The 12,142-nt window shown below is 42.9% G+C and overlaps 2 protein-coding genes across 3 annotated transcripts in view; both read right to left on the bottom strand.

Annotated features, from left to right (window-relative positions):
• LOC140128238 (complement C3-like) overlaps positions 1-2,111 on the bottom strand; it is a 64,610-nt gene extending 62,499 nt beyond the window's left edge. For both annotated transcript variants that reach the window (XM_072149795.1, XM_072149796.1), the window contains exons 1-2: positions 2,008-2,111; positions 1,400-1,589 (exon numbers count right to left, since the gene is read on the bottom strand). In XM_072149795.1, coding sequence (XP_072005896.1) covers positions 1,400-1,589; positions 2,008-2,072 — 255 coding nt within the window. In that variant the 5' untranslated portion in view covers positions 2,073-2,111. The remainder of the gene's footprint in view (positions 1-1,399; positions 1,590-2,007) is intronic.
• Positions 2,112-7,339: 5,228 nt separating this feature from the next.
• The window catches only part of LOC140128235 (complement C3-like), a 44,902-nt gene continuing 40,099 nt past the window's right edge, over positions 7,340-12,142 (bottom strand). The window contains exons 33-41 of the mRNA XM_072149790.1: positions 11,986-12,037; positions 11,805-11,892; positions 11,149-11,238; positions 10,949-11,054; positions 10,496-10,585; positions 9,488-9,574; positions 9,316-9,399; positions 8,352-8,487; positions 7,340-7,627 (exon numbers count right to left, since the gene is read on the bottom strand). Coding sequence (XP_072005891.1) covers positions 7,486-7,627; positions 8,352-8,487; positions 9,316-9,399; positions 9,488-9,574; positions 10,496-10,585; positions 10,949-11,054; positions 11,149-11,238; positions 11,805-11,892; positions 11,986-12,037 — 875 coding nt within the window. The 3' untranslated portion in view covers positions 7,340-7,485. The remainder of the gene's footprint in view (positions 7,628-8,351; positions 8,488-9,315; positions 9,400-9,487; positions 9,575-10,495; positions 10,586-10,948; positions 11,055-11,148; positions 11,239-11,804; positions 11,893-11,985; positions 12,038-12,142) is intronic.

Below are 12,142 nucleotides of genomic sequence, written 5' to 3'. Positions count from 1 at the left end.
ACTTACTCGCTGACCTTTGCCAAAAGCCTCTCACTCAACCAATTCAGTTCCCTACACTTAGACAGTTCAGCTCACCTCCCCTGATCTTTCCTGGTGCAAAGGAGCCACACCTCAAAACCTCAGGTCCACAAATTCCTATAGAAAAGCATCGAGCACACACAGGGATCGATTCTCCCAACGCTTTATTCTTTAAAAGCATATCGTAGTGACAGTAGCAACAAAATCTTGACAGTGGTGCAGGCTTGAAAAACCAAGTGTGGGCACAGGTCCACCGACCTACACGTTTCGCTAGAGTAGCTTAATCATGGTCTGCATACTAGTATGATCCAACTCAATTTAAATACTTGCGCTCCTCATCAGGCATGTGACGTCACATCCACCTGACTCAGGTCACGAGGACTCACCTGGAGCTGGTGAATATGTTTAAAAGCACATAATAACACATATTTAAAATGCAAGGTGTATAGAGAGGTTTATCTTATAAATAGCTAATTTTTGTTGCTACTGACCCTACGATATGCTTTTAAAGAATAAAGTGTTGTGAGAATCGATCCCCGTGTGTGCTGGATGCTTTTCTATAGCAGCTCCCTACACTGTAGTGATGAGATGCAACCATGTGAAAACAGTGCTGTCTACAGTTGGGAATTGGTCTCTTCTGGAATAGATATACTGGATTAGGCTTCCTGAAAGTCATGCTTGATGGCAAGGAGACAGCTTTACAAGCTAGTAAAATAGGCGTGATTTTCTTTGTCCCATTTAGGAAAACGTATTTGCATATTTTCCACAATCCCCCAGTGGAGCATCAATGTCTATATGTCTCCACATGCCTGAAAGGTGGCCTTAATTGGCAAACTCTCCATAAAGAGAGAACCTGACCCTAGCCAAAAGCCTCTCACTCAGCCAAACCAGTTCCATACACTGTACTGATGAGACGCAACCACATCAAAACAGCGCTGCATATTTCCCAGATTCACCTAGGGGAGCATCAATAGCTATAAGTCTCCACATGCCTGCAAGGCAGATTACTCCCTGACCCATGTTTCCATTTACTGCATCACTAGATGAAGCGTCTGGAAGGAAAGGAGGGGAAAAGAAGAGGAAATAAGAAAGGAAATAAGGGAGGGAAGAAAGAGAGTGGGAAGAAAAAGGGAGGGATGAAAAAGGTGGACTACGAGAAGAAACAGAAAAGGAAAGGAGGATAAAACATGGCCGCAGAGAGGTGGCGATGGAAATCATAAGGGAGGGAGGAAAAAAAATTAAGGATGGTGTGATGGAGGCAAGTAAAGGTTTTTGGAAGGAGTTAGAAAGCAGAGGAAATAAGCAAGAAAGGATTACACTAATCATTTTAAATGAGTATTAAAATATTCTATTTGAATACATAATTATTCATATTTTTGACCTTTATTGTGGCTTTCCCCAGGAAGTTATTGTCTTTACTGATAGAAATCTGACTCTGAGCCAACAAGAATTTCTTCTCTGGGAAATCCAGGACCTTGATCTCAACAGATGAGAGAGGTTGCCCCTCAACGGAGACCATGATGGTTTCTTCCGTATCCACATGGACCACGCTGGGTGCGATCAGGACACATCTGGGGAAAGGAAAATCCTGATCTTATTATTATCTACAAAGCTTTAGTGGGAGAAGAGTAAATGAACATGAAGGAACATGTATAAGGTGCGGAGACCTCCCACCCTCCATGTAATAGGTGACCATTGATACTTGGATTGATTGTTACTTTCTTAATAATCGCTTTTAGTTCAACATTTTGTTCCAAAATATTTTGTTATTTGATTATATAAAAATGAAAATGGTGCCGCACCTGTCTGCAGGTTGCATATGGTATTGCACCTCAGTTCCATTTAAGGTTCAATAAAAGGCACAACCCATGTGCAGGTGTAGTGATATATCGAGAATTATATATATATATATATATTGTATACATAACTTGTAATTGATGATATTTTTTATGATGTGAGACAATACAACATACACATATAAATACTCACCGTGTTTGTCCATACGACTCCCCCAGAAATCCCAGCAGGATGAGAGCGAGTATTGTGCACCCCATGGTCCCGGCTCTGCTGGGGTATGAAGTGGGTCCCTGATGTGGACAGGATTATATAGTAAATCTTCTCCATGGCCTCCGTCCTATATAAATAGCAGGAGGCTCCGCTGCCAAGGTACAATATGCAAATAGAGCTGGACGGGTTCCCATCAGCAGGGACTTGTAGATCCCCACTGCTCCTCAACACGGAAAGGATTAAGATAAATATGACCTTTATAGGGTCACCAGATTTATTTGCAAAGTGGTTCCAGCAGAGTTTTCCCTTAATAGGAGAACGAAAGTGACCTCTCTTAATGTGCCAACAGTGAATCCTTATTACAGCAAAGGTTTCCTTTTAATCACTGAAGTCTTCCCTCTTTACCTTAAAGGGGTTGTCCACTTTCAGCAAATAATTGATTTTTTTTATGTGACAAAAAGTGATACAACTTTCTGTCCCATTTCTTCATTGTTTACTTCCTGTGTATAAGAATTGGACCCTGGTCATGTGATGTCACTCAGGTGCATGCCTCATTATAACATATCGATCTGATTGCTCTCTGTGATATAATGGGACGTGCTCCTGTGTGACATCACCGAAACCAGGTATATAGCCTGCTGTGCACCTGTGACATCACATGACCGGGGATATAACCGGCAGTGCACCTGTGTGACATCACATGACCAGGGATATAACGAGCCGTGCTCCTGTGTGACATCACTGGACCAGGTTTTTAACAAGCCATTTACCTCTGTGACATCACTTGACCAGGTATAAAACGAGCCGTGCACCTGTGTGACATCACATGACCAGGGATATAACGAGCCGTGCACCTGTGTGACATCACTGGACCAGGTTTTTAACAAGCCATTCACCTGTGGGACATCACTTGACTAGACATAAAACGAGCCGTGCACCTATGTGACATCACATGACCAGGGATATAACGAGCCGTGCTCCTGTGTGACATCAATGGACCAGGTTTTTAACAAGCCACTCACCTGTGTGACATTGCTTGACTAGGTATAAAACGAGCCGTGCACCTGTGTGACATCACATGGCAATGGATATAACAAGCCATGCAACTGTGTGACATCACATGACCAGGGATGTAATGAGCCTTGCACCTGTGTGACATCACATGACCATGGATATTACAAGCCGTGCACCTGTATGTTACACTCAGTAGAGCACCACCTATAGGACACTGCAAGAAGATGGCAATGGTGGTGGGGAGGAAAAGTTCAAAATTATGTGTAACAATGAGAAATGACCCAGGATAGAGTATTGAACGCTCTTGTGGAGATCTAATTAATAATTTGTACAGAAGCTTTTGTTGGTGATGAAGCTTCAAGACGCCTCCTGTATGGAGAAAGAAGTCATCAGGGATTCTGGCCCATTCATCCACACAAACATGCTCCCATCCTGATGGTTCTGTGGGCTCCTTGTATGAACCCTGGAGTGGGGTACATGCAGAGGCACATTGATCATAGGTTGGTGCTAACTTCGCCAATGTATGATGCTGCCCCCATCTCATCTATCAGGAGGCTTTCAGGCTGTTCTTCTAATAGCTCTTCTATTTTCAACAGACTAAGGGGTTGGCCAACAGCACCACCCCCTCCATGGTAGAAGTGACCATTTCTAGCGTCTGCGCCAAGAATTATGCCCAAATTACATCTTGTATGCCTTGTACGAGCTGTAATAAATTTGTGTCATGCGCCTTTTAGCCTCTTTGCTGTAGAAAATGACTGTTTGGTGCTGGAGGCATCTGTGTCCACTTCATCTAATATTAATATGTGCTGGAAGCAAACATTTCAGTCTATATTGACACAGTGGATCTAGACTTACACGAATACAATGACCGATCACTCTATGCAAAGCCTTATATACACAATAATTATATAACATGGCAACTATCAACACAAGCCTGAGCCAAATTCCCCTCGTGTGGTAGTCAGGATATCAAATGTTTTACCAACCAAGGTGGAGCAATGCCAGGCTGCTTCCATTTCGAGTTTATCTATATACTATGTGGGCTCAGATGATGCCACCTATTGGTTGACTCACTCATCATACAATTTTTTTGCTCAGGTAAACCTTTCCATCGGCTTATGAGGTCAATGCCCTTTCCTAAGTCACCCAAAAAAATCAGGGAATAAACATGTGCCCTGAACATCACACTGGATTAGATAAGAGTGAGTGGCAACATCTACCAATAATAAACAAAAAAATAAGTGAAAACTCACCTCTCCTCACTCCTCTTCTGATCCCAGACCATGGCACATTGGAATAGTAATGCTGCAACTGCTCAGGAGAGGACCAGGGAGAGGTGAGTACTTGTAGATGTACCCACAAACTAACGCCCAGTGTACACCTAGTACACGCCCCAGTAGCCTCTGCAGCTAATTTGCATATTTCTAAAATTATATTTTAACAAGTTAGGTTAGTTTCCAGGATTATTAAATCACAGATTAGAGCAGTTGCTGGCAGGAGGAATCTACCGTCAGATTAACTTCTGATAGTAGATTCCTTATGTTCGGTTTCCTTTAAATACTTTACAGATTTCAATTGACCTTCTGTCGTTTTCCATTATGCATATGTTATTAATAGCGGGAAAACAGACACAGGCTGCTGTGCTATTTTCTCATTATTAATAATAGAATGCGTAACTGAAAGAAGTATTGCAAATGTGAATTTAGCCTAAAACACCTCTGTGGTTGAATACAGTGCAGGACACCTCATTGGTTAGGAAAAGTCTAAGGACACCTCGGCAGATGGATGCAGTGCTGGAGATCTTAGTGGTTGATTAAACTCTAGGGCGGCTCAGTGGTTGGATACAGTCTAAGTCATCTCAGTGGTTGGATACAGTCTAGGACATATTAGTGGTTGGATACAGTCTACACCTTCTTAGTGAGTGGATACAGTCTAGGACAGTGGTGGCGAACCTATGGCACAGGTGCCAGAGCTGGCATTCAGGCCTTCGTCCAAGGACAGAGTTCACCAAACACTGAATCTTCTCGCAGTTCCAGGCAACTTGAGAGATGCGCTATTTTAAAGTGACTCTTTATTGGCTGTTTGGAACTGCAAGGAAAGTAAGAAGGTGTTAACAGAACTGCATCATCTTTGGAGGTCGTCCTGCAGGAGCGACTGTTCTTCCTGTACAGAGAGATCCTGGAGAGAAGCTACAATGATTGGTGGCCTCAGGGGGCTGATAGAACTGAAAGATGTGGGAAAACAGCAATAAGTTACTGCTTAAAATGCCATGTTGGGACTTCACAATAAAAAAGTGGATTTTGGTTCTAGTTTGGGCACACGGTCTGTAAAAGGTTTGCCATCACTGGTCTAGGTCATCTCAAGGTGGCATGCAGTCTAGGACATCTTAGTGGGTGGATACACTTTAGGACACCTCATTGGTTGGATACAGTCTAGGACATCTCAGTAGATGGTTACAGTCTTGGACACTTAAGTGGATGTATACAGTTAAAGGGGTTTTCCCAAGATTTGAAATCCCCAAATTATGTTTACACAATAAAGATCATTTTAACCCCTTACTTTACAATGTTACTCAGTGTTATTGCTGTTTTAGCTCCTATGACTTAGTGATGGTCAGTGTAAGATTCCAGAGTGTGGGGACTCTCTAAGCAGACACTTCATGATCTCTCTAGTGCTATCACATGCTGTGAGCTGACAATGTGGTTAGATTATCAGGGTACAGGTTTATATACACTTTTATTTACCTTCTGAACATTCAATAGTATCTTATACATAGAAAGAGAGATGGACAGATGAGATGAGATGATGAGTAGCTCTGCTACTTATCCTGTGCCTGCCTCCCCTTCCCCGTATAGCTTATCTGCCTGTAGCTTGCAGCTTCTCTCTCCTCATGATCTGTTTTGCCAGCAGAAAGTGAGCGTCTGTGAACTCCATCCTGGACTGTAGGGGGTGGGGCAAAAGTGTTGGGAGCAAAAAGAGAGAAACTCAGCTCCACGGCTGTCACACAGAAGTCCAAGATAGCTTCCCTGACCCTAGGGGCAACTGAAATTGTGTACATTAGGACTGGTAGACATGGGTTGGACTTATATCTGTGAAATGCTGCATTTTTGTTAATAGTGACTTAGAGAATATGTTATTTTGTTATCATGAGTACATTTAAGAAACTTGTCTTTGTGGGAATACTTGTCAATGGATTGTCACAGTCTTGGATACATCAGTGGTTGGATGCAGTCTAGGACATCTCAGTGGTTGGGTACAGTCTAGGACACCTCAGTGGTTGGGTACAGTCTAGGACACCTCAGTGGTTGGGTACAGTCTAGGACATCTCAGTGGTTGGGTACAGTCTAGGACACCTCAGTGGTTGGGTACAGTCTAGGACATCTCAGTGGTGGGATGCCAGTGGTTGGATGCAGTCTAGGACACCTCAGTGGTTGGATGCAGTCTAGGACATCTCAGTGGTTGGGTAAAGCCTAGGACAGCTCAGTGGTTGGGTACAGTCTAGGACATCTCAGTGGTTGGATATGGTCTAGGACATCTCAGTGGTTGGGTACAGTCTAGGGCACTTCAGTGGTGGATACAGTCTAGGACACCTCAGTGGTTGGGTACAGTCTAGGACATTTCAGTGGTGGGATACAGTCTAGGACACCTCAGTGGTGGATACAGTCTAGGACACCTCAGTGGTTGGGTACAGTCTAGGACATCTCAGTGGTGGGATACAGTCTAGGACACCTCAGTGGTGGGATACAGTCTAGGACACCTCAGTGGTGGGATACAGTCTAGGACACCTCAGTGGTGGGATACAGTCTAGGACACCTCAGTGGTGGGATACAGTCTAGGACACCTCAGTGGTGGGATACAGTCTAGGACACCTCAGTGGTGGGATACAGTCTAGGACACCTCAGTGGTGGAATACAGTTGAGGACAGCTCAGTGGTTGGATGCAGTCTAGGACATCTCAGTGGTTGGGTACAGCCTAGGACAGCTCAGTGGTTGGGTACAGTCTAGGACACCTCAGTGGTTGGATATGGTCTAGGACATCTCAGTGGTTGGGTATAGTCTAGGACACTTCAGTAGATTGCCACAGCCCATGACACTTCATAGACATCATTTTAGTGTGCAGCGAAAACTTTTTGTATTAAAATTATAATTATTGTGACTGGAGCAAAAACATTTCAACACCAAATAAATCTCTTAGAAACACCAAAAATGACATTGACAAGTGGTCCTCTAGATGAGGATGGGCAGTTTTCACTAAATGTATAACCATAATTTTTTCTTCTTTAAAATAACGGACATTGAACTTATTTTATTGACAGACTTTATTTGGTGAACATCACACACAAATCACCAAGTATAACACGTGATATTTGAAACTACAATAAATGAGAGATTAGTGATCATATATGTCCTGTGTCTGTAGTGTAGCCCCTTAAGATTGACTATGACTTCAGTCTTGACAACCAAACACCTGGAGATGTTCGGCCACCTCATGGAAGGCTTCACAGATGGTTCCATACCTAGGCTCCTGGCACTCTCTCTCATTTGGCCACCACTCAATCCAGGTATCGCTTCCAATCACGTAGGAATAGCTAGGAATGAAATAAGAAATAAAGATGTCACCCTAATGTCACATATTGGAGATACAAAGGTACTTAATTTTTGAAACATGGGTACATTTAGTGGAGATGGCAGTGGTGTACATAAGGGGTGGTGGCTATCATAGAACTAAATGAAGTCCATTATAGGAACTGCTTGATAATACTATAAGTCAGTGCTGGCTCAAACACCATTAAATAGGGGGCTACAACTGGGTGTGGGCCCCTCTTCTCAAAGAACCTTATGGTGGCTGTATGGGCTGTCCCTATGGTTAGAGTATACCAGTGCCGAAACGGTATCAAATTATGTAATCAGCATCACCTATCACAAGCCATGTATATCATGCAGTACGTATCTTCTTATGTAACAGAGAAGCTTTTGGTTCTTGTCAGCCCAATACACCTCTGGAAATCAGGCACACCTGGTTGACTAACAGTACAGCCAAGATCAACCTTCATTAGCATAAATTGGCAAGGGGGAAACAAGATCCCATTCAAATCAATGGCTTGGCCTTCCATACAACTTCAAGGATCTGGAGCTCTTCAAGCTATTGAAAAAGCTGAGGAAGCAACAAGCAGTGGAGACCTGTTCTAAATTGTTGTGAGGTCCACCTTATGGACTCTCCAATATCCAATTGTCATAGGTCTGATTTTGTTATTTACTTGTGTCCACTTACCCATGTCCCTTGTATACCTATTCTCCTACGCGTTCACCTACCTTATCCCGTCATGCCATAGATCCTTGATTTTTCCATATATGAGGTAATCGAGTCCTTCCTTCAGTTTTAAGGTCTCACGACATTTTCTATGGCTGATGAAGTTTCGTCTCTTCCCCTGAGCAGTTGCGTCTGTTCCTGTACGAAGAGAGAACGCTTATGTTGACCTGCAGATCACATCTAGTTCCGTTTTCAGTCATTTCCTTAGATATGATCTGTTCACAATTTTGTGCTGAATTTCCTAATTCGGGCTTATCTACTTTAGAAAAATTCAAGAATTAGAGAAAATAGAGAAAATTCATAATGAGTCCCTCATGCTAAACCAATCAGCTTTTCTGTAGCTACGGGTACACATACTTTTCTTGCACTGGGTCCTTCTTCTGCCTTCTGTCCACTGTAACAAACAGGTTGATATCGATATGTAACGTCCATGTTACAGCCTACTCTGTGGGGTTAGGTTAAGCTACACATCCCTGGGAAGAAGATTGGATCAGATTTGATAAGACTTTGGTCTTCTGTATAACCAGTACTGGTGGTTGGCCAAAGAAGGTTCTCCAGAATTTCTGTATTTCAGGGTCAAATTGGGCAATTGGGTGGATCAAAAAAGATGTTGATATCTATTGGTTGCCTTTACAGGCAGTCGCCCACTTAAAAACACCTGACTTAGAGACAACCCCTAGTTACAAACGGTCATCTCTACCCACTGAATGCTGGTAATCTACTGCACTTCAGTCCCACCTCAATAATCTACTGTGTGGTGTCTACAATGAAGTTTTATTGTTAATCCTTGTCCTCTTGTCAACCAAAAATTTTTTAAATCCATTTGTCACAGGGACTAAAAAAATAATTTGACTGGAGTTACAAAATATACCTGTTCCGACTTACATACAAACCCGGGGACTGTCTGTATATCTATACTTGTCAATCTATTGTTGCCTACATAATGAGATGTTGATGTGACATTACCGATCTTATAGATGTCTGTAATGTGCATCACGTATTTGTCAAAGTCACTTCCATATTGAGCCTCCAACAGAGTCGCCTTGAACACTGCAAAGATAGAAAAAAATGATGATTCAAGAGAATCACAACACAAGGACTGGGTATAAATCTTAAGTGTAACGGTCAAGTATCTCACCATGGTCCACTTTAGCCTCACAGGCTTTACTGAATCTCTCCATTGGGGTGAATTGTGCTCCGGTCTGCTGGGCCATTAAGCAGTTTCCTGTTTGGCATAAACATGAATCAAGATGTGATATCCATGTCTCCAAAAGTTAGAGATAGGAGTGATCGCACTTGTGGTGATAGAGCCATGGAGCAAAGCCAAACAAGAGGCACAGGCTGAGTAAAAGTACTAGTTCATCCTAGTGGAGTATCTGGATGATTACACTTCCTGCTATACATACCTTGAGTATAAGCCGAGACCACTAATTTCAACACAAAAAACTGGGAAAACCTATATACTGGAGTATAAGCCGAGGATGGGAAATGCATTGGTCACAGCCTCCCAGTATATAGTCTGCCAGCCCCTGTAGCATACAGCCTGCCCAGCCCCTGTAGCATACAGCCTGCCCAGCCCCTGTAGTATACAGCCTTCCCAGACCCTGTAGTATACGGCCTTCCCAGCCCCTGTAGCATACAGCCTGCCCAGCCCCTGTAGTATACAGCCTTCCCAGCCCCTGTAGTAGAAAAAAAACACTGTTCTCACCTTTCCAATGTCCTCCATAGGTCGCTTCTGTCTCCGATGCTCCAATACCGCCATGGGTCCTTTGGTCCTCTTCGGATTCTTCCGCTCATCTTTGGCTCCTTTTCGGGTCTCTTTTCGGCCGGCACACAGAATGACGTCAGTCGCTTGCCGAAGTCATTGTTTGTGAGCCGCTGGCATCTCGAGGGGACCCAAAGAGGAGCGGAACTTCCCAAAGAGGAGCAGAAGAACCCGAAGAGGATCCGAAGGAGCCGAGGTGGCACTGGAGCATCGGAGACAGCAGAGAACCTACGGGTGAAATCAGAAAGGTGAGTTTTGACTTTATTTTTTTAGCTGACTCGAGTATAAGCCGAGTTAGGGTTTTTGAGCACAAATTATGTGCTGAAAATCTAGGCTTATACTTGAGTATATATGGTAGTTTGTATTTTTGGACTGTCATACCCTCAGAGCAGCGGCACACGTCTCCTTGGCATAATGTACCCAACATCTTGTCACCCTCACGTTTGTGGTAGAACTTAGTACAACGACTTTCTACAAGAGAATTAAAAAACATGATTAAATGGTATCATCTGCATTGATTATAGTGAAGATCAACTATTTGTACCGCTCACAAGATTTCACCTATGGAAGAGGGGCTAGAGGAAGTCTAGAAGATTAGCTAAGAACCAACCAATACTTATATATTAGGAAACTACACTACAGATGAAGTAATTCTCTGACTTCAAGTACCCATCTGATACATGGTCACTATATGTTGGTATTGTTTGGGCACCATACACATACATAGCAGTTATCCTTACATTCCTTAGTTTCAGAGACAGACAATAATTAAGAGAATGCCCAAGTCTTAAAGTGGCTTGGGTAAAGAAACCCTGCCCTTGCTCGGGCATGTACCTGGTGTGTAGTAGTCATAGATTGTGACAGACGCCGGCTGGATAAGCCCCACATTGAAATACTGATGAGCATTAAACCTCAGACATTCCTCTTCCTTATGAGACACCTTAAAGGAGATGACACAAGAATGTCCATGTGACTTATACACAATCATAACACATTTCCTATTTAGACTTCCCTTTGTAGTATCTGCTCCTCACCTTGTCCAGATAGATGATTAGTGTTCCTTTATCAAACTCCCCTTTGTTGATCTCAAACTCAGAAATATATCTGTCCACTCTGTTTTTTAGCTGCGGGAAGACAAGAGAAATCTCAGGGAAGATATCTTGGTTTTATCCCCTCGGCACCATCCCTCAGGATTTAAAGTCATGCATTACATATGGGCTAATACAGAGAAATCTCAAAGAAAAGTTGAGGAATATAAGGTTGCCTTTGCAGGACGGCCATAAGGGTAATTGCATCTTCATGGTATGGTCACGAGTGGTCCTAATATAAGCCCACCTCCAGTAAATAGTCCCTTCTTTCTATCAAGCCAGTCCAGGTGCCAATTGAGTTGGAAGTGGCTAACAGAAGTTTTGTCTTATTGATTGACAAAAACATCATGTGGTCAACCAAAGGTCCTGCACACCAAGGTATAAAGGGAAAAACAAACCCTAAAACCCTGTGACCCTGGACCCTGGATGCCAAAGACTACAGATCTAGGGTAACTTCAAGTGGTCAACATGCAGTTGATGTTCGATGATCCCCTACGATCTACTTTTGGTTCCAAATTTTTAGAAACTTTCACATCTTTTGTTGAATACTGAAGATGATGGACTCCTATTTACAAAAACTCTGTGACCTAGTTACAACTTACCCCTTTCAGATCTTCAATATCGGGAGAAAATCCAGTCATCATGGAAATATCTAGGATGGACATTGTGGCGTTCACGGGTTTCAGATGTCTGAGAAGATACCAGGCATAGTTATTACCATACTATCATGTTTGCCTTTGACCTTGTATTTTATTGTCACCTTTAAGCTCTGGTGTTACGTACCTGAAGCAAATGGTAATAGACACTGTCCCGAGGGCCCCTTCCGGTCTTTTGACTGAAACATAGTAAAGAAAACACCACTTTTAATACATGTTTTTAAATCTAAAAATCATAAAAGTGAATCGTGAGTTGTAGTCGTGCAGCAGAGGTAGAACTCAAC

This window comes from Engystomops pustulosus, chromosome 4 (genome assembly GCF_040894005.1).
Source record: "Engystomops pustulosus chromosome 4, aEngPut4.maternal, whole genome shotgun sequence".
Taxonomy (NCBI): Eukaryota; Metazoa; Chordata; class Amphibia; order Anura; family Leptodactylidae; genus Engystomops; species Engystomops pustulosus.
The sequence above is the reverse complement of the archived record's forward strand: the minus strand, read 5'-3'. Positions and strand labels throughout refer to the sequence as shown.